This window comes from Ammospiza nelsoni, chromosome 24 (genome assembly GCF_027579445.1).
Source record: "Ammospiza nelsoni isolate bAmmNel1 chromosome 24, bAmmNel1.pri, whole genome shotgun sequence".
Taxonomy (NCBI): Eukaryota; Metazoa; Chordata; class Aves; order Passeriformes; family Passerellidae; genus Ammospiza; species Ammospiza nelsoni.
In genome coordinates, this window is record NC_080656.1 from 2,045,960 (window position 1) to 2,067,714 (window position 21,755).

General features: G+C 55.0%; 1 protein-coding gene across 6 annotated transcripts; it reads right to left on the reverse strand.

The window, feature by feature from the left end:
* Nucleotides 1-83: 83 nt before the first annotated feature.
* Nucleotides 84-19,382, reverse strand: ST3GAL4 (ST3 beta-galactoside alpha-2,3-sialyltransferase 4). 6 transcript variants are annotated; one of them, XM_059488442.1, is made up of 13 exons: nucleotides 19,284-19,382; nucleotides 10,472-10,532; nucleotides 4,922-5,051; nucleotides 4,419-4,491; nucleotides 3,847-3,916; nucleotides 3,203-3,286; nucleotides 3,000-3,124; nucleotides 2,583-2,643; nucleotides 2,245-2,340; nucleotides 1,985-2,174; nucleotides 1,744-1,887; nucleotides 1,504-1,647; nucleotides 84-1,099 (listed from the first exon to the last, which is right to left on the reverse strand). In XM_059488442.1, the coding sequence occupies exons 3-13, from the start codon at nucleotides 4,952-4,954 to the stop codon at nucleotides 1,013-1,015; spliced, it is 1,107 nt and encodes a 368-aa protein (XP_059344425.1). In that variant the 5' UTR covers nucleotides 4,955-5,051; nucleotides 10,472-10,532; nucleotides 19,284-19,382; the 3' UTR covers nucleotides 84-1,012. The 6 variants fall into 6 exon arrangements, with proteins under 6 accessions (XP_059344425.1, XP_059344429.1, XP_059344427.1 ...); XM_059488446.1 differs by lacking the exon at nucleotides 4,922-5,051 and having other exon boundaries at nucleotides 3,000-3,097; nucleotides 3,835-3,916; nucleotides 19,284-19,300; XM_059488444.1 differs by lacking the exons at nucleotides 10,472-10,532; nucleotides 19,284-19,382 and adding an exon at nucleotides 5,146-5,457 and having other exon boundaries at nucleotides 3,000-3,097.
* Nucleotides 19,383-21,755: the final 2,373 nt, after the last annotated feature.

Here is a 21,755-nt window from a genome sequence, read left to right on the forward strand (position 1 = left end):
GGACAGGCCACCCTCCCTGCACCTCACAGCCCCAAAACTCCCTCAAACCCCCTCCCCACCTTGCCCCAGGAGCACCCAGCCCATCCCAGCCTCACCAGGACTTTATTGGGTGCCAACATGAGCCCCAACACCCCCATCCATGGGTCACCCCAACACCTGCAGCCCCACGGGGGCAGAGGGGACCCTACACCAGCAGGGAGAAGGCACCAGGTCAACCCCTCCATGGTGGGGGACATCCCAATGCCCACCCTGGAGCCAAGCACACACCAGCCCACCCAAGGGCCCTTGTCCCTGACACCAGTGGCATGCAGGCCCTGGGGGAAGGCTCCACCATAAATAAGCATTTAAATTAATTAAATTAATCTGCACCACCAAAGGGCCCTGGCAGACCCCAAAGCCAAGCAGCCCAGGGTGCCCCCACCCAGGGGGGCTGTGGGGACGAGTCCCTACGCCAGCGCTAAGGCACAGGACAGGGCCGCCAAGTAAAAAAGGAAATTAAAAAAAGGGGAGGGAATTAAATATTTGGGGGGAGGTCCAGGGCAGGGAGGAGGCAACATGAACCTCCAAAGGCTCCCATTCCCTGGGCAGGGAGGGGCCAGGACCTCAAAATCAGCCCCTCAGCAGGGCCCTCGTCAGTGTATGAGGGAATTAAGGGAAAGAGAATGTCCAGGGCAAGGGCTCCTGCCCTGGCTCACCCCCTCAGGCCCGCTGAGAGGGAGGACCCCCCCCTACCCCAAAAACCCCCTCGAGTCCTTGGTAGCTCAGTGCGTCAGTAGAAAAGGCTCAGGGCCACGGCCCCGCCGGGCTCCCTGCACCCCGAGAGCCACCCCAGCACCCCGGGCACCCATGGTCCAGCATGGGCCCAGCCCCAGGAGTCCCAGGCCGTGGTGGCAGCAGTGACAACAATGCTCTGCCCTCGGTCACTCTGGCCATGCCAGTGTAGTGTCCCCTCACTGCAGGGGACGGTGTCTCCTTGTCCTGGGGACAGTGTCCCTGCGCTGCCCCGCCACCCTCAGAAGTAGGTGAGGTTCCTGACGAGTCCCAGCTCCAGCATCCTCTTGATGGCCACAGCCTCATGTGACACGTTGTGCTCCGACGCCTGCAGGACAGGGAGCAGGGGTGACACCAGAGTCTGGGCCGCACATTTTCCTTCCAGTCCTCCCTTCCCACCCCCAACCTTGCCCACCCCACCAGCAGGGAGTTCAGCCCCTCAAAAGCAAGGACAGAACCCTCCCCACCCAATGCCCCGGTCCATGAGCTCTTCTGCTCACACATAAACTGTGATGGATCCAACTCTCCATGCCTCCAAGGACATTCGGCTGCCAAGAGAACTTGGATGATGACCAGCCAAAGGTGGACTTCAACCTTCATCATGGGAGGGGAGTGAGAGGGAAGAGCCTCCCATGCCATTCAGCATCCTGGCACTGCTCTCCTGGGCTGCCATCCCCCCTCCTGGGGGAAAAATGAGGGGAACAGGGACAAAACTGTGGGGCAAACACTTACGGCCATGGACTTGAGTGTGATCTGCTCGTAGTAGTGGATGGTTTGCTTCTTGTTGGCCGAATCGGGGTAGCCAAAGCCCGCGATGTGCACCAGGTCACAGAAGTGCAGTGCCAAGGTGATGGCCAGCAGCCCTGTGGTGGGCTTCTGAGGGACAGAGAGCCACAGACTTCAGGGAGCTGCACAGAGACAGCCTGACCCCCCTCAGGGTGTGCAGGGTGACTGGCCATCCCCACCCCTTACCTGTTTGACCTTCCGTGGTTGCTTCATGGGGAGGTTGAGCAGTTTAGCAGCAGTTACTTCCATGTAGTAGGGATTGAGGACGCGCACTTGCTCCGGGTTGGCGTCCCAGATCAGTGGGGGCTGTTTCCAAAACCCTTTGCGAACCTGCGAGAGCCCAGATGTCCCCAAGGGTGGGGTGGCATGACAGCTGGAGTCTGGAGCAGCCAGGGAGGGGTTGGACCCGGTTCCCCACCACACTCACCCTCTTCTTGTCGTTAAGGATGGCCTCCATCCACTGGAAGTCCATGGGCTTGAAGGGCACGAGCACCAGCAGCGTGTCGGGGTTGTTCTCGGTCCGGGGGTCGAAGTGGGCTGACTCGGGGTAGAAGAGGCGCATGGTGGTCTTGGAGCCCACGTCCTGCTCATAACCATGCACCGGGGCGTTGTTCAGCCTTTGGGACATCACAGGTGTCAGCCCCAGCTGCGGTGGCACTGGGCAGGGAGCGGGGGCCGGGGCTGTACCTGATCACCACGTCGTAGGTGTTGATGGTGTCCCCCATGGAGCTGTTGCGGAGCCGGTGGCCGTTGCCCACCACAGCACACCTCCTGCACTTGAGGCTGCGAGAGAAAACCCTGGCTTAACCAGGCCTGCTCCAAAACTGGGCTGATTTTAACCACCAGGGGAATTAAACCTGGTGTTGTCCAGTCTCCACACCTTCCCATGCTCCACCAACCACCTCTGGGTTGCAGAGGTTCATTTTGCCAAATCCTGGGCCCACAGCAGACAAATTGCAACCACCCCCAAGAGAGAAATGATGAAGAAAAAGAGAGAAAAGCCCCTAAACCCACCCCAGTGTTACCTCTGGATGCTCTCGGGCAGGGAGTAGTGGGTGATGGACAGCAGGCGCAGCAGGACGTCTTCTGCAAAGCAAGGGCAAGGACAGGGTGAGGAAGGTGAGGAAGGCAGCTCCTGCCTGGCACAACACTCTGAGTGCTGCCCCACCCCTGCCAAATTTAATCCTACTGTTAATCCCAATTGCAAGCAGATAATCTGTCTCTGGGGCTTAGTAAAACCTGGCCCGCTCTAAACTTTTTTAGAGGCACCGTGTGTGAGGAGATACTGGAGAGCCTAAAAACCAAGAAAATAGCTTGGAAATAGTCCCCAGCAAAATCAACCTGCAGATGTCTTTAGGAAAAAGGAAGTTGAAACCCCAGGAGCAGCAAGCAGCAGCAGGACAGACAGACAGACAGATCCCACAGAGCATTGTCAGGCTTACCACTTCCCTTGGTGCCGTAGGGCAGCTCGTAGAGCGACGGCGTCTTCACCCAGAAATAGTCCTTCAGCTGCAAGAACAGTGGGTGGTCCCTCGTGTAGCTGCCAAGGAGCAAAGGGTCAGTGACACTGGGATCAGGGATGGCACAGGGAGGGGGGTCCTGGCTCTGCATCCCCCCCACTCCCTGCTCCCAGCCCCAAACTCACTTCCCGATGAGCTGCGCCGCTTTCTTTTCCACCTCCCCAAGGGGACACGTTGTCTTGTTGTTTTCTTGTACAGGGAAATAAAAGCTGTAAAGGAAGAGGTTAATTAGATCAAATGATGCCTGTTCCTCTGCAGCCCCCTCCTGGCGAAAGGGGCTCCAGCACCCCCAGGCATCCCTGCTGTGCGATTCAAGCTGTGAGAGATTTCCAGACGGATTTAAGGCCGGCACTGCCTGGGCAATTTATCTGCTGGGCTTGCAGCCTTGCATCAGAAGAGGTCTCTCTTGCTCTGCTCATGAACCTCACACTCCACTTTCCCCATCTCTCTCAGCATCGCTGGCACTGGGAAGAGAGCAGGGCTTTCCCATCCTCCTGGGCTCAGAAAAGCACCAGGAAAAGCAGCATTTGCAAAAAACCCCCCAGAGCCCAACCACCACCACCCACCAAGGGGGAGCCTCGTTTGTGTCCCCCATTCTCCAGCAGCAGCCAAGGATGCTGCCACCTCCCCAGTCCCCTCAGATCCAGGGAATGCGCCATGCTCTGGCTTCCCTGTGAGGGATGGGCAGGAAGCTGCTGCCTCCCAGGAGTGAAGGAAAGGGCAGGAGATCATTCAAACTTGAGTAAGGAGCACTCACAGCTGTGTGTACCTGTCTTCCCGGTAGATCGAGTACCAAACCATCACCAGAAACAGCGCCAGCACCCCGAGTATCTTCCCTCCTGCAAGGCCAGAGGGGAGGGGGAGAGATAAACCAATGTCAGCCATGGGGTTTAGAAGGTTGCTTGTGGGGTCCCACAGCATCCCCAGCTAGAACAGGATGGCAGAGCCCTCTCCTCAGAGAGCAGGTTTGGCTGGCACCACAGCCCAGAGAGGAGCGGCTCTAAGATGAGTCAGGTGGTTTTATCTCAGGTTTAAAAAACCACTGTGACGTTTCTGCTTCCTCCTGCCTGCTTTTCATCAAAGATTAGGCAAATATCCCTTTTTCCGTGTGCCTCCACCCCATTTCTGTACAACAAAGTCCAAAGGGTTCCAGATGCCCAAGCCCAGAGATCAAGGTGCCCAAACCCACCCTCCCCACTGCAACCTGTGATACCCCAACACTCCATCATTCAACTGGAACAACAGCAAAGCAGCATCCAACCCCCAGAATTCCAAATGCAAATTCCCCAGGCTCCCCAGCCCTGCTTGGACAGAGGCAGAGGGGATCCCTGGGGGACTCACGAGACTTGTTGATCATTTTTATCAGCAGGAAAGGGATCAGGCGGGGGCCAGAGCTCTCATTGTGGCTGGTCACCTGCAGCAGGAAAACAGGGAAAACCCATCAGAGCTGACCCTGAAACCCCACCCAAGAGGCATCACCCCCTGCTTGCCCATCTGCATCTGCAGACAAGCAGGTGCAAGGGTTCCCCAAGGATTTATTTCTTTAAATTCACATTTGTTTACTGCAAAAACGTTGGTTTAGAGAGCTTATCAAAGCCAAGCAAGTGGCACTTCCCAAGGAGCTTCAGCCCTACAGGTTAGAGGCCAAAGGAAAAAAAAGATAATTAGAGAGGGAAAACAAGCCCCCAGTGGGGTTTCAACCACAAAATCCCATGGGGGAGACTTTAAAACCAGCTTAAGCATCCACCTGGCACCAGCAGATCCAAAGTCCAACGTGCCACCACAAAGCCAGTCAGAAAGGACAGGAGCAGCTGAGCAGCATCAAACCAAAGAGCATCACGTACTTGGGGAACCTCCAACGCCTTGGATTTACCCATGCCGGCCTGGGGACAGGAGGTGGTGGAGCTTAGTGCCCACACAAACACTGCCCAGGGAAGCAGGGACACTTTTGTGCTCCTCTGAAACCTCTCGCTCCTGGAACAAGGAGCAAAGAGCCGTGGTTGGAGCCATCCCAGGATGGGCCCATCCCATCCCACCAGGACACGGCAAGGACGGAAAATGAACTTACCGTGAGGGAGAAGCTTTGGGCTACAGGGCAGCTTTGCTCCCAGGTGAATCCTGCTCTAAGCCAGGCTCAGAGCTGGGCTTGGCTGTGTCCCCCGTACCTGAGCTGCTCCTGTGTCGGTGTGCAAATGCCAGCCAAGGGAAAGGTGACCGGGGCTGGGCGATGCAAACAGCCTCTCAATCAGAGCCTGCCCATCAGATCCTCCAGGATGAGTCACTGCCAAGGGAGGGCACCCACCTCATCTCCTTCCTGCCCAGGGAAGTGCCGCTAACAAACCTGACACCTGCCAAACACCCGGCAGGGCCACGGCCTCAGCCAGCCAAGAACACCGGGTTTGGGGGCAAAAATGTACCAAGAACGAGGAGAAATGGGACTAAAGATGGTCCCACAAGAGCCAGGCTCTTCCCTTCCCAGTCACGGCCTTCTGAAGTTAAAAGGGCAGGAGAGCAATTAATTAAAAAGGGCAGGAAGGGCAATTAAAAGGCAATTAAGGACAATTAAACCACACTAAAAGCAACGGGACAGGACATTTGAAAAAGAAAATTGTGTCCATTTGACAGCAGAGGGATGGGGAGGTGAGGAGGTCCCCTAGGAAAGCACCTCCCTCTGAAGCACTTCTTCATAAAACACGGATAATTGTGCCCCATCATTACCTGGGGGCTCCAGAAAGGGGAAGCAATCCCCCCATCCCAACTGGCTCTCATCCTGCATCCGAATTTCCAGCTCAACAAGCCCCCCCTGCTTGGGAAGATGAAACCTACAGCTGGGTCTTCACAGGTGGGAGCAATACAGGGAGAAGGCACAGGGGGGTCTCACCCCTTTACATATTACAATTTCTTGGAAAAAATAAAATTAGGGGAAGGTACAAGCAGCTTCTGCTTCCTGGGGAGTTTTGTTCTTAGTAAAACTGGCCACAAATGCCCTAAGGGGAAATCCACTGCCTCAGCTGGAGGCTGGGTTTGCTCCTGGGGTAGGGGGCTGAGTACCCCTGTTTGCCCAGGGCTGGGAAATTGCTGGGCATCAGGACCTGATTTTAGCACCAAATTCACCCCCAGCTTCATCCTCAGGTGCCAAAACACCCAACCAAGCACACTTCACCCCTTCCACCAGTGAAAGCACTGGGAAAATCTGCTCTGCCCGCAATGTTTGACTTTACATACCAGCTTTTTTTAAATAATGTTTTTTGAAAGCTTTATGATCTTTTCCCAGGCTTGTATGCACAAGCTGGGCCTGATGCAAAATTTATCTAAGGCAAATGTGGCATTTAATCCCTGAGGAGAAGGAACCTTGTTTAGTGAAGCGATCAGGGAATGCGGAGCAAAACAGAGCACACCCGGCTGCCCCCGCACCCCTGGTGCTTCTGGAATGAGATCAAGCTCCCCACAGCCCTCCCAGATCCACAGCCCAAACCAGAGCAGCTGCTGAAAGCAGCAAGGTCTGAACACCCTGAGCCAGGTCCTGTGTCCTCCTTGTAGGGTTGCTGGAGTGAGCAATGCCAAAGGGTCCTGCTGGTCCCCACAGCGTCCCCAGTCTTGCAGCATCCTCAGAGCCTGCAGCATCCCTGTTCCATCACAGCACCCTCAGAGCCCCCTGCAACATTCCTGTCCCATCACAGTATCCCCAGTATCCCCTGAGTGTCCCTGTCCCATCACAGCATCCCCAGTGCCTCCCTGAGTATCCCTGTCCCATCACAGTATCCTCAGAGCACCCCATGGCACCTTGGTCTCACAGCATCCTCAGAGCCCTCCCACAGCATCCCCAGTCCTGCAATAACCCTATTCATGCAGCATCCCTGGTCCCCCACAATGTCCTCAGAGTCCCCTCCCACTGGCATCCTCATCCCAACACAGGATCCTCAAAGCCCCCAGAGCATCCTTTGCGCCTCGCTGAGCATCCCTGTCCCATCACAGCATCCTCAGTGCTCCCACACCACCCTGTCCCCTCACAGCCTCCCTCAGACCCCCCCAGCACAGACCCCTCACCAAACATCCTGCCTGGATCCCACACTGCAGCATCCCTGTCCGGCAGGAGAGATTCAAGCACTCGCTGGCATCAACCCTCGCTCCCCCAGGGTTGTTCCAGGGCATTGCCTGCCCCACCGAGCCCTGAAGCTGGGGGGGAAGTCCCAGCTGGATTCAGCTCCCCACAGCTGGAAGAAGTGACTGGAAAACCCTTCTTTGATGTTGGAGGATGCACCCCCACAGCACCGCAGGCTGCAATTATTGCTGCACAAAGGATCCAAAAGCCCCATGGCCCATTCCCCATCTCCCACTCCCTTCCCCACCCCGTGTTCTGGGAAAGCCCCATCCCAGGATGCTGCAGAGGCAGCTCATGGCCAAGCCTCGTGGAGTTTCCCTGTCTGCCTCTGACCTGGAGCAGCATTTTGCCTCCCAGTTTCACCATGTCCCCTGGGAGATGCAGCAACACCCATACAGACCCCGACCCTCCTGCCAGGTGGAAACTCAGAGAGGTTCATCCCTGTATCTCCATCAACCCATTCCCATCTCCCCCCATGGCTTCAATGGCTCCAGCATTTCCAGATTTAAGTCATGTCAATCCACAAAGTGGAAGCAAGCATCTACCAAGTTGCTCCCAGCCAAAAAAAAAAAAAGCGAAGAAAGGAATTTAAAGGCACAGAACAAGCATGGAGGTGGGGAGTGGTTATAAATTCCCCCACACCATCCCAGCGTGGATGGATAGTGATCCCAGGCCACCCTGGCAAAGCATCATGGACCAGCAGGCTTGGTACTTTTATGTTCCCATGGTAACCTGTGGATTGGGAAAGGCTCGACACGAGGCAAGGACACCTCTCTTGTGCTCCCACCGATCCATCCCACATGCCCAGGGGACACGGAGCCACCCACTGCCTGGTCCAGCTTCCCTGGGTAAGAAAAATAGGCATCTCCAACAGTTTATCCCAAAAAAGGTCTTTATTTTTAACTGGAGGAGAGTTGGATAGCACCCGAGGAAGGGATGCAGTCCCTAAGGATTCACTCTCAGCAGTGGGAACCAAAGGGAGACAGACAGACAGACAGACCCCTTCAGCCCAGCCACACCATCTCTCCCGAGCTCTCCAGGCACTCAGAGCTTTCAGGATCCATCAGGGCAGCCCCTGTGCTCCCTGGAGGGCAGCAGCGACCCCCACAGAAGCAGTTTAAGCCCCGGGATGTTCCAAGCCCAGGTGTTCTGTGCGCGGTAGGGCCGGGATCGCCCCACGCCGGCTCTGCCCCGGCACAGCCCGCGCCTGCCGCAGCCTGAGCGCAACCTGGGAGGCGGCCGGGGGCCATCCTGCAGGGAGAGCATCCAGGGAAAGGCACTGCCTGCGCTTGGCACGGCATCAAAGACACCCAAATCCCCAGCCTGGCATCCCAAACCTTCCTCGCCCCGGCCGCTGCGAGCTCCCGGCGCTCGGGGAGGTTTTTTCCAAGCTGGGGAGAAAATTTTTGTGGGATTGCAACAATCACCACTGCAAGGCCAAAAGGCAGCAGGGATCAGATCTGAGCCCCCTCCAAGACACGTTGCATGGCAGGGAAAGAGGGATGCCAAGGGGAACCAGGGATGCTGAGATGCCAAAAACCACAGAGCAGAGCAATGTCAAGAGCCGGAGCTGCAGTGCCATGGCAGGGGGAATGAAGAGGGTTGGGAGGGCACAGTACTGGAAAATCAGCTCCACTGGACACTGGGCACAACCCACAGAGGGTGTGGAGCCAGCCTGGCCTGTGCACTGATACCTACATTTATCCTATTTTAAGAGCCCTGCGAGTCACTTTAAAAGAATCTTTAAAGGAATCTTAATTGCCTCTTACTCGGAGAGGCAGCGCTGTTTCCTTTACCGTGGTATCCCAGGCACACAATAACCCAGCCAAAGATTTACGATAGGGGAAACAAGCCCTCCTTGGCATGTGAGTCTTAACAAAACATTTACCCATGACCAGGCTGCAATTTTCAAGGTGGCAACAGCAAATAAGCTCAGGTACAACAAGTATTTTAACAGTGGCGGATCCTCAGGGTAAATCCAAGCTGCTTCTGCCTTCCCATGGCACTGCTGGTTTTAATGTGCTCCAGTGTGATTCAGACCAGCCCTGGGTCCATCCTCTCCTCTCCCCTTATGTTTTTTCTAATCCTTGCAGCAGAAAAAACAAAGGGATGGGACACAAATCCCTCCCTACAGCCCCAAACCACCAGCTATGTGGGTATACCTGTTTATCTCACTGCTCTGGGGTAACCTTGGGCCATCACAGACCTACAGGGCTACAGTTGAGCTATAATGTTAGAGATTACATATTATTATTTTTATTATATAGGTTTGATCACTCTTTTGCTATTAAAACACTAAAATAAAGACCTTTTCTTGCTGTATGCAGCTCGCTACACCCTGGAGGTTGTGGCCGAGCTGCTGAAGAGAGCAGAGCCAGCCATGGGGTGCCAAGCCCCTGCTGAGGAGATGAGGGCAGTGATAATCCTGTGGGATTTCATCCCTGATGCCCTGACATCGATCCAGGCACACCCTTCTCCTGTCCAGCCCCCCTTTGCTGCCACGCTCACCTCGGTGCCGTGTTTACTCTCCGGTATCTCCATCCTCAGGGATCACCCAGGGATGCAGCAGCAGCAACAGCAAAAGCAGATTTGGCAACACAGCTTTGAGCCCGTGTTTTGGGCTAAATGCCCCCAAAAAGCAGCAGAAAGGGGAGGCAGTGAGCTGGGGGTGCAGGCAGGGTGCTGGCAGCCTCTCCCTGCTCTCCTGGGAGCAGCAGCCAGAACACCCACTGGGAGCACCACTCCCTTACAGTTCTGGGAGGTAAAAGCTAAACCATGGAGATGCTCCAGCCCATCCCCAACCCAAACTCAAGCAATGCCCCAGCTCTTCTGGCAAAAGGGCGGGGGGAAATCACGGGATATCAAGGTCCAGGGCTGAGTTACCCTGCAGGGAGCTCCTGCTCCCAATGGCTTTTGACTCTGGGGTTCCTTTTTGGGGCTCAGACACTGCCTGCCGTTATCATCCCTCTTGCAAAGCTCCTGTGCAACCGTGGCCCTGTGGTTTCTCCTCTGTTTCCTGTTTTGCACCAGAGAGGAGCAGAACCCCGAGAGCAACCCCACAGCCTGATTTGGCCAGCCCTAAATCCCCTGGGTTCTTCTCTGCTCTTTGCTCTCACGCACAGAGGGAGATTCCCAGCAAAGAACCCGCTCCATCACTTTGCACCCCCAGCGTCACGCAGGGAGGAGGATTCCCATGGCAGGGAAACCTTTTTCTGCATCCCCAGCGGCGGGAGAGGCTGCAACCAGTCCCAGCAGGGCGGGGATTAGCTGGCAGCGAGTCACGGCTACTTACGGCGCGTCCTCTCGGTCCAGGCGGGAGCTCGGCGGGATCGACGCTGCCGTCCTCTGTTCCCCTAGGAGAGGAGGAGGGAGAGCATCCTCAGGGCTGCGGGCGCTCCGGAGGATGCACGGATCGCTGCGCATCCCCGGGCAGGGCGGCCCGAGCGCCGGGCGGAGCCGCCCCGGGCAGGGCAGCGGGGAACCGGGCGAGACGGCACCGGGCGCGCCGAGCGGGAGCGCTCCGGAAAGCCTCGACCTCCGGAAAGCCTCACAGCCCGAAAAGCCTTACACCTCCGGAAAGCCTCACACCTCCAAAAAGCCTTACACCTCCGGAAAGCCTCCCACCTCCGGAAAGCCTCCCAACTCCCATCTCCCACCCCGAAAAGCCTCACACCTCCGAAAAGCCTCCTACCTCCCACCTCTCAGCTCCCACCCACCCCGGCCGGCAGCGCACCCCAGGGCCGCGCTCCCGCCGCTCTTAAAGCAGGAGGTGTGGCCGATCGCAGCGCAGACCTCAACATCCCTCGCCTCTCACACCGAAATCCCCCTCCGTGACTCACTCGGCCTTTTAGGAAGACCCCACGAGATGGAGATGGAGCGGTGCCCTTTTCCAGGGAAAGGGGAATGCAGCTTTCCTGCCCTCCCGTGTAGAGAAAGCTCCTTACTCCTTCATCTCTGGCATCTTTTCCCCCAAAACTTTCCAAACTGCACATCCTAGCCCAGCACTGTCATATCCTTATGGTTTGGGGGAGGAAAAGCTCTGCCGAGAAACCACACCACTCACAGAAACGCTGCTGCCTCTCAGAGAAATCCTCCCTCCCTGATCTGCATCCCAAGGCAGGGATAAATGAGGCAGCCGGTGGAGCGAGCCCAGTGTTATCCCAGCTACCCCAGGGCAGCAGCTCTGCTCCTCTGCCTGTGCCCCTGGGATGGACGGGGTGTGATGAGAGCCACGGCTCTCCCCAGAAAAACACACACGAGAGGGAATATCAGCTCATTTCAGTGCCAGAAACGGTGATGCAGGTGAGGACACAAGCTCATCTCTGTCAGCTGCTCATCAAGCCCTGGCAGGGAGGTGCTTCCAAGGGAAAGCTCTGAAGGGCCAGAGGTTTCCTCACCTGTCCCCATCTCCTCCAGCTGGAAAAAGCAGAGCTGAGAGAGGTGCAAGCCTTCCCCAGAGCATGTTCCTCTCTTAATATCTCATTAATTTATCAAAGAGGGCTACATCCTTGTCCAAGGGGTGGGGATGGAAACCACCCAGGAGCCTGAGAAAGTTTCTCATGGATTCTACTCGTCAGGGATCAGGCTTTCTGCACATGCCCCGGGATGACAGGGATGGCTCCATCGCAGTGTCACCTTCCCTCTCCACCCAAAGAACCTCCTTCTTCCTCCTTCCATCACTGTTTGCCTTGGGGGGCAATTAATCCTGAGGGCTCAGGGCAATGAGCAGCCAAACCAAATGCACTTGAGGCCACAAAATTCACCTTTGGCACCAGGGTCTTCCCAGAAGCCCTGAATCCACCAGAGCATCCAACACTGCTGCCTCTGACACGTTTTCATCCAGAGCTGTGAATTATAGGATGCACTCACAAGGTTAAACTCTCCCTGGGGAGCTCCTGCTAAAGCACTTCATGGCACAGCATCAGCCCCTGCCCGTGGAAATGAGGATGAGGATGTTCAGAGCTGCCTGGGGGTTCCAGGAGGATCCTGCAGCCCTGGGTGAGCAGCAGACTGTGATACTGTAAAGGATCAGCCAGGCAGTATCCTGTGGATCCGAGGTTTTGCCCTGAGCTGGTCTTTCCAGCTCGACTGGAGGAGCCAGGAGCTGGATTGCTGCTGCTCTTCCCAGGGTTGTGTTCCAGCCACTCGAGTGGTTTCCCTGCCATGAGCCCATGCTCATGGTCATTCCCAGCCCAAGGTCCAGAAAAGTCCCTCACAGTTCCAGTGTCCACCAGGTCAGGAGCCACAGGCAGCTCAACCCATCCGGCAGCTGATCCCAGCAGGAAATAAAAATTGCAAATCCCAGACCCTTCAAGAAGCCCTAAACAAGCTGGATTTTGCTCCTTTCCTTCTCCAGCTGTTTTGCTGGCCTCAGTTTCCTCTCCTGCCTATCAGTTTAATCATTTAAATAATAATTTCCAAATTTGAGGGCAAAAAGGCACCTTCTGCCCACTCCCCAACATCTCCCACCGAGATGCTCGTGGCTTTGAGCAAAAGAAAAGAAAAATCCAGTGGGCACATCCCTTCCTGTGCTAAAGACTAAAGCCAGGCAGAACTGGCCCTTTGAGGGGCTCAGCCCCAGTGCAGGAGCATCCCGGCAGGAACGGATATTCCAGAGGCAGGGGGGGACACACACAGGGCAGGGATGAGCCTCCAAATTCCTCCTGTCATCATCCTCCCCATCAAAAACCAGATCTCCCCAGGGCTGTTAAAAGAGGGGAGGGGGAGATGGAGAAGAGTCTCCCTCCAGACCTGCAGGGAGGCGGCCGTCCGTGCGTCCGTCCCTCGGTGCTCCATCGCCGGCGACAGCCTCCCTCGGTTAAAATTACCTCCCGAGGGGGGAGAGAGCAAAAGCCAGGCTGGGAGGGGAATAAAATCCAGGTGAGCTCATCCTCCTCCAGAGAAAACGTCTCCAGCTGGCAGAAGCAAGGTGTTTCCAAGCCCAGTACATCCCTCACGTCACCACAGTCGCTGTGGCCCCAGGACCAGCAGCTTATTCATCCAGCAAGTATTTAATGGGAGATAATCCAGGCGCTTCCCAACCATCCTTTGGCCAAGCCTAAGTTGTAATTCCAGTGTGGGAATTACACTTTGGGAAGAGGTCTCACTAATGGTCATCCCAGGGGATGCTCCCTGTCCACGACAGCACAAAACGGCAACAACCGGCAGAACCCTCATCCTTCAACCCTGTGTTTCTTTAATTCTATTAATAATTCATTAAATTTATTAAAATATTTCATTAAAAATAACATAATTTAATAAACCTATTTCTATGAAATCCCTGAGAATGGGAAGAAAAGCAAAGCTGCCCAGCCAAGCCGGATTATCCAAAGCAGCGACCGACCTAAAAATAAACCACTGCTATTTAAGGATGAGCCTCCCACAACAACCACCCCCCACCCCAAAAAAAATTAAAGGAAAAAATAGACATAGTCCCAGGCTGGGGTGTTGAGCATCACCCACCACACCAAAAAAAGCCTGCTTTGGGTTCATTTCCTAGCACCAGTCTGCACTTCCAAGAGAACAGCATCCCCACGCTCAGTGCTGCCGATTTCCAGACACCCCATGCAAATAAATAATTAAGATTTAAAGCTGCGTTTGCATAATACAGATAATCTGTCGATTTAACTTGTAAATGCAGGGGGGATTATGCAGCAACGTTGTTAATTAGGCAGCAAAGGGGCCGGGGAAGCCCCAGCTCCAGGGCAGATGCCAATGGACCACCAGGATGCTGAAGAAGCCGAATGTGTGGGGGACGCAGGGTTTTGGCAGTGGGATCTGGTCCCAGGGCAGGTGCTGAGGTGTCAGGGCTCCAAAACCTTGTGCTAAATCCATATTTTAACTGAAAATCCCCCCCAGCTCCCCCAGCCCTTCATCAGGAGCTGCCCATCCCTTCCCACACTGCCTGCACCACCCAAGCCCTCGAGGGCTGCCATCACCCCACGAGAAAAAAGGCAGTGGAAAGGAGCCCGGGGTGAGATTTCTGAGGACAAATCACATCTTTTTGTTGCATAAAGAGCCTGCTCTGACAGCTGGGCTCTTGGTTCCCCCACCCCAAATACCAGACCCCACCCAGGAGCAAAACCTGTTGAGCCCGAATATGCCCGAACAGACATTTCTTTGTGATTCTTTTTCTTTTTTCCCTGTCTATTTTTTGGTTTGGAAGCAGCACTGGTGATCGCACAGGGATAGGCCCAAGGAATTCCCAGCCCTTGGCATTGCTCCTGATGCCTTGTTCAAAGGCAGCACCACATTTAACCCCTAAAGTCCCTCACTGCCCTTCATTTCTGACACCATCCCACTTCCCACACCCTAGGCCTGTTCAGTCAAAGTTCACTTGCATCCCCCTCTCTGCATTTTTCTCCCTCACTTCTCACTTTCCACCTCATTTTTCCCCTCAATGCTTCAGTGCTTTCCTCCATTCCCAACACAGACAGGTCTGATCCCTCCTCATCCACAAATCTCACCCACAGACCACAGGCCAGGGGGTCAGGTGAGCCCAACAGCCACAGAGCTGCTGTGCTGGGGGCTCAATCCCCATCCAGGGGTGGTTTATGACCCAGGGTGGGAATGCTGGGCTGGCTGGGTGCACACAGCATCAGCAAAGCCCCAGAGCAGCATTTCAGACTCCTCAGCTCTTGCTCAGCACTCTCCTGCCTCAGTTTCCTGCCATTTTGGGGCTGAGGGAAGCTCTGCCCCGTTGGCAATGAGGGCAGAGTGTGCAGCAAGGGATCCCAAACCCCAAACTCCATCCCAGCTCATTTACCTCCGTTTTAAAAGAAATTTAAAAACCACCCGATGTCGCAAGCAGCTCAAACCCCGGCGGAGGATCCACCCCGGGGCTCCGGCTTGTGCAACACCGCGGGTGAGTTCCAACCTCCCGCCACTGGCACCGGGCTCTGCTTAAAAAATGAAGGCTCAGCTTACTCAGCCTGGCCGCATATGGGGATGTCAAATCCAGCCGGGAAAGCTTTGGCGGGCTGGGGGAGACATTTTGCAAGGGGAAGAGCCGGAACGGGAATGGCATCTGGAAGCGATTGGAGGCAAGGAGCCTCTCCCTGGCGCAGCAGGGAATTCCAACGGCGTGAGCTCAGGTTAAAGCCTCCTTCACAGACCCAGGATTAAAGAGAAGAACCAAACTTCAGCACAGATATGTATTTTTAAACCTGCAAAGAACAGGGGAAAGGAAACCAGCTTCCTGCGTGGTCATATCCGGACGTGGTTTGGTGATTTAAGGTTGTTCTGACTTGCAATAAAAAGAAACCAAAACTCCAAAACGGTGCAGAAATCCTTCCGTGGATTTGTGGATCTAACTTCTGGTGTGGTGTCAGGAGTGAAGACTGACCAGTCAGCACTGCACCATCCATTCCTTGGGACCACTGCATCCCACCTCTGAGCATCCCTTGCCAGCAGAGGCTGCATCCTGTGATGGTCCAGGAGCATCCCAGCATCCTCAGGATCCATGGAAGAGCCGATGGAGATCACCAGCCTGGCTTGGACAGAGCAGTCCTCCACAAGGAGCTGATGCAGTGTGGAGTCCCCAGTTCCAAGGGTCAAGGAGCAGCAGTTGGTCAAACCCACCTTCACTGGACATCCCAGCAGAGCAATTCACGCAGGGCAGATCCCCGTGGGACGGGCAGATCCCCGTGGGACGGGCAGATCCCCGTGGGATGGGCAGATCCCAATGGGATGGGCAGATCCCCGTGGGACGGGCAGATCCCCGTGGGACGGGCAGATCCCAATGGGACGGGCAGATCCCAATGGGACGGGCAGATCCCCGTGGGACGGGCAGATCCCCACTGTGCTCCTGCCCCAGTCGCTGTTTCGGCCCCATCATGAGCCCCGAGCAGCGCTGCCCACAGCCCTGCCCCGCTCCCCTGCACCTCCCTGGCGAGGCCATGCCCAACCTGGGCCCCTCCGTGCCCCACCAGGGCTGGGAGCAGCAGCCACGGCTCCAGGAGCTCCGGCAGACACCGAGCACATCCTGGAGAGCGGCCGCAGCCGAGCCAGCCCCAAACCGCTGCAGCATCCGCCAGCCCGGAGGAAAACCGGCATGGAGAGCGGCTCCTTTGGTTTTTCCGCTCCCTGACAGCCAAACGCCTTTCTGCTTCCTCCAAGGAAGCTTTCCAGCCCAACCCCAGTCACATGCAAGGGGTCAGCAGCTGGAAAAGCAGGAGATTAGCAAGTACTGGGTTTTTTTTCCTCTTCCCTCCCAAGAAGACGCAGGGTTTTCCTAGAAAATGCTCAATAAATACGAGGATTACAGCTGGAGGACAGAGAAGTGTGAAAGCAAAGTGACAGGAACTTAAGAAACACCAAAAAAACAAAAAAGAGAGACAGAAGTTGCAACGAGCAGCATGAAAACATCCAATAATTTCCTTTCCTCACTGTAAAACCAAAACCACTCATGCATGTGTCCCTGGGGGCAGAGAATGGGGGGTCCCAGTCTGGAATGGGTAAAGCAGGATGAGATCCCAGAGGGATCCCAGTGAATCCAGGATGCCAACCTCTGCAGGAGCAGGACCACATCCCTGCTCCTCACACAGCCATCATGCTGCCTCCAGAGGGAAAAATGTAAGGGGAAAAATAACATAAAATAAATCCTCACACAGCCATCATGCTACATCCAGAGGGAAAAATGTAAGGGGAAAAATAATATAAATAATTTTTAAAAATCACAATGGGGAAAGCCGTGGAGAAGCAGATTCCACGCTGCCAGCCTGCATCAGCTCTGGAATATTCGAAGCTAAAGCAATGGGACCATCACTTTATCAAAGAGAATAAGCAACAGAATACATGGGATTTAGAGATATTGCCAAATAATTAATTAGCAGGATTCAACCTGAGGATTGCTGCCAGCTGAAAACCCCTGAACACAGGCATGGGGAGGGCACTGGTTTCAGCATTCCCACATCCTGCAGCCTGGCACCCACCCCTGAAGCTGGTTGCAAGAATGGGGATGACACAAACTGTAAAAATATGGGATGTAGACACGAGTACAGCTGCTCCAGAGTTCCAAATGGATGTTTTCCCTCCAGGGTGGATCCTCCAGGAGGATGCTCCAGTCCCAGATGTGGAACACACCCTACTTGCAGATCTCCTTAAAATCAGTGCCCACAGACAGCTCCTCCATTTATATTTATATTTATATTTATATTTATATTTATATTTATATTTATATTTATATTTATATTTATATTTATATTTATATTTATATTTATATTTATATTTATATTTATATTTATATTTATATTTATATTTATTTATATTTATATTTGCAGAGGCATTATTTCCCAGAATTTGGTGCCTTGCTGGAGCAGCTGCTGTGAACTCCCTGCCTGAAGCTGGATGAGCAAGCAGCCCTCCAATGATGCAGACAGTGAGGGACAGGGGTTAGGGAGAGTCCAGCAGAGCATGTCAATCCCATCCTACAGCTCATAGCAACACGAGGAGCTCATTAACCATTGGACACATCATTAGCAGCCAGGGTAGGAAGGGGACACCTAAACCATCAGTTGTGCCACAGATCTGCCCTGCCTGGGGTGCCTGTCTCAGGGACACCCTTGGCAGAGACAGCTGGCAAAGCCTGGGCAATCCCTCCCCTGCCTCCAGGAGCATTCAGAGGGAAAGACCAGCAGAAAAGACAGGGAAATTCAGCAGAGCTTCCCAAAAAGTTCCACCACAAGACTTTATTCAGCTCATCTCACCAAGAGATGGAGCTCAGACTTGCCAAGCAGCAAACATCAACCCACAGGCATCACCCTACTGATCCAACAGGAGAGATGGTGTCCAAGCTGAGGAACACATAAAAAAACACCCAGAAACACCCAGAAAAATATTTTCCTTTGTTCTCCACTCCCCAGAACAATAAAACACCACTGGTTCACCCTGCAAAGACCTGACATGAACAGATCAATGGGGAAAAGTCCAGCTGGTCCCTTTCCTGCTGGTGTGGGTACAAGCATCCTCATCCCTCCCTGGGAGCAATCCTGTCCCGTGGGAGAAGAGGGCGGCAGGCACACGGAGTGGGACGGGACAGGACGGGGTTTATCCTGCATGAACATGCCCAGATCCACTGCCAGCAGCCCTGTCCACACCAGCACTGGGTGGGGGAGCAGCAGGGACCCCTCCTACCCCTTTGGGACCACCAGGCTGCTGCAGCACATCCACCCACCAGGCAGGATGCTCAGGGATGGGGAGAAAACCCTCAGACCGCTTCATAAATCCTGTTCTGCACGGGAGAGACTTCATAAATCCTGTTCTGCCGTTCTGAGCGCTGAGATGCACACGGGGCACGTCCTCCCCTCCCAGGGCCTCCGGGAGGATTTTCCCTTCCCCACCCCGGCTCCCGGGCATCCCGATCACCCGGAGCCATCGCAAGGAGCCCCCCGCGCTATGGGGAGATGCCAGCCCCTACCCCGCGCTATGGGGAGATGCCAGCCCCTGCCCCGCGCTATGGGGAGATGCCAGCCCCTACCCCGCGCTGTGGGGAGATGCCAGCCCCTACCCCGCGCTATGGGGAGATGCCAGCCCCTCTCCCTGGCGCTTTCGGGGTGGGATGTCCCTGCCGGGAGTGGCCACGGGCAGGAGCGATGCCAAGGGCCGTCTTTTCCCGGCGAGATGAGGGGGTTTGTTTAGCCAGGAATGGGGAGACAGCAGATGGAAGGGCACTGGCAGAGCGGGGGCTTTTCCTCTCGCCGCTGCCCACACTCACACTTCAGGCGCTGATTAATCGCGCTAATTAGAAAAATAATCATAATAATTATTTCTCAAAAACCCACAAAACGTAGAAATAAAGCCACTTTCTCCCTTTCCCATGCGCCGCGCTCGCCAGGACACGATGCCAAAGGCGTGGGATGCTCGGGGGGGGTCCGAGCTGGGGTGAACCGGGAGCCCCCCAGTTTGCACCCCCCATGCCAGCCCTGCTCGGGAGCTGCCGGGCGGGCAAAGCCCCTGCCCTGCCCAGCGCGGGGCGCCCCCCCCAGCCCCCCAAAACAGCGGGGCTTCGCTTCCCACCCTCTGCTCGTGCCCAGCACCCCCCGCCCGGCTCGCAGCCGCGCTCCGGACCCGGGGGGACCGGGGGGGGATCCCCGGTGCGGACTCACCATGGGGCGGCGCGGGGGGCCGGGAGGATGCGGGGGGCGGGATGCGGGGCCGGGAGGATGCGGGGGGCGGCGCGGGATGCGGGCCCGGCCCGCGGGGCGGGCGGGGGGCGGACACGCTTGCGCACAGCGCGGGATGGGCGGCGGAGGGAGGAGGAGGAGGAGGAGGAGGAGGAGGAGGAGGAGGAGGAGGAAGGAGGGAAGAGCATCCCGGGAGCTGGAGGCGCGCGGTCCCGCGTTCCCCGCACGGGAGAGCAACAACGCCCTCCCCGCGTCCTTCGGACCCCCAGAAATCATGGGGCTGGGGGCAGCCCCTCCCAAGGCAAAACCCGAGCCAAAACCCCCCGGAGTTGGCTCACAGCAAATTTTGGGAGTGGGCGAAACTCATCCTTTTTGATGGTCCCAGTTGCTGGCAGCTTTAGTTTCGGAGAAATCCAGCAAAGTCTGCAATTTAGAGCTTGGCACTGCCCTGTCGGGCAGGGTCTGTGGCAGCAAACGGAGCCCACTTTCCGTGGGAATAAGAAGTCATTTACCACCGTCTGGGTATCAGATGAAAGGTGGCCTTTGGAGCTTTGCAGCCTTGCAGCGTCCTCGTTGCTGGCAGCTTTAGTTTTGGAGGAATCCAGCAAAGTTTGCCAATTTGGAGCATGGCACTGCCCTGTCGGCAGAGCGAGTGGCCGCAAACAGAGCCCATTTTCCATGGGAAAAAGAAATCCTTTCCCCAGGGTCTGGGTATCAGATGAAAGGTGGCCTTGGGGCTCTAAGGACTTGCAGGGTCCTAGTTGCTGGCAGCTTTAGTTTTGGAGAAATCCAGCAAAGTTTGCCCATTTCTGGCTTGGCACCGCCCTGTCGGGCAGGGCCTGTGGCAGCAAACTGAGCCCATTTTCTGTAGGAATAAGTCACTCACCACTGTCCGTGTATCAGATGAACGATGGCCTCTGAGGCTCTAAGGATTTGCAGAGTCCTAGTTGCTGGCAGCTTTAGTTTCGGAGAAATCCAGCAGGGTTTGCCAATTTGGAGCATGGCACTGCCCTGTCGGCCAGAGCGAGTGGCCGCAAACAGAGCCCATTTTCCATGGGAAAAAGAAATCCTTTCCTCAGGGTCTGGGTATCAGATGAAAGGTGGCCTTGGGGCTCTAAGGACTTGCAGGGTCCTAGTTGCTGGCAGCTTTAGTTTTGGAGAAATCCAGCAAAGTTTGCCCATTTCTGGCTTGGCACCGCCCTGTCGGGCAGGGCCTGTGGCAGCAAACTGAGCCCATTTTCTGTAGGAATAAGTCACTCACCACTGTCCGTGTATCAGATGAACGATGGCCTCTGAGGCTCTAAGGATTTGCAGAGTCCTAGTTGCTGGCAGCTTTAGTTTCGGAGAAATCCAGCAGGGTTTGCCAATTTGGAGCATGGCACTGCCCTGTCGGCCAGAGCGAGTGGCCGCAAACAGAGCCCATTTTCCATGGGAAAAAGAAATCCTTTCCTCAGGGTCTGGGTATCAGATGAAAGGTGGCCTTGGGGCTCTAAGGACTTGCAGGGTCCTAGTTGCTGGCAGCTTTAGTTTTGGAGGAATCCAGCAAAGTTTGCCCAATTGGAACATGGCACTGCCCTGTCGGCCAGAGCGAGTGGCCACACACAGAGCCCATTTTCCATGGGATAAAAGGAAATTTCCCCAGAGATTTACACGGAGACAGGGGGTTTGCACTGTTCCCTCATTGAACCCCCATGAGATGATGCTGGAAACCCCATGAGATTAAGCTCTAAACCATCATGAGATGACACACAAACACCCTGGGGATGGCTTTACTTTAAATCATCAACTAATATTAAGTAATTTTCTTTTTCCTGAAAATAAATTACTCCCCACCACAGGAATGCCCCATGTCAGGCCACCTTCCTCTCCCATGGGATTCCATTTCCATCCCACCCCACAATACACAAAATTAGCAGTCAACTTCTGAAGGTTTTTTTTATTCCTCTCAAAACTTTATTTTTATTTCTGCAGCCTCAAACTCATCCCTCCTGCCTGGGGCGAGTTTTGCCATTCCCTGAGACAACATGTCCAATGCCAATATAAATTGATAAAATATCTGTCAAGCTGACACATCTGATTTTGCCAAGGGAAATACATCCATATTTGAGGATAATCTTTGCCTCATTCCTCATCCTTCTTAAGCTGGGGTTTCCTTGCCATTAACAAGTGGGGCAGTTTTACCCGTGGTGACAGGAGAACTTGCCATAATTAGGTTTTAATTGCCACAGGCTTGTAGACAATCTGGGATAATTAGTGGGGCCACAGCTCGGCAGGGATTTGCTTGAAGGATCTTTTGACCCTTTGGTCTCATGGGTTCCACATCTTGGTTCATTGCATCTGAAAACAATAAACAGCATTCAATGAAACTCCAGCAATAATAATGCATCCCAAATGTCTATTTCTGCTGTGCCCCCAAGATAGAAAGAATATTAAAAGAGGCTGCAAAGCTTCTCT

Coding starts and splice junctions, on each gene's coding strand:
- ST3GAL4 (XM_059488442.1), bottom strand. CDS start 4,954: ATGGGTAAATCCAAGGCGTTGGAGGTTCCCCAA. Junction 1,648..1,743: donor AACCACGGAAGGTCAAACAG/GTAAGGGGTGGG, acceptor TCTGTCCCTCAG/AAGCCCACCACAGGGCTGCT. Junction 1,100..1,503: donor TCACACTCAAGTCCATGGCC/GTAAGTGTTTGC, acceptor CCTGTCCTGCAG/GCGTCGGAGCACAACGTGTC.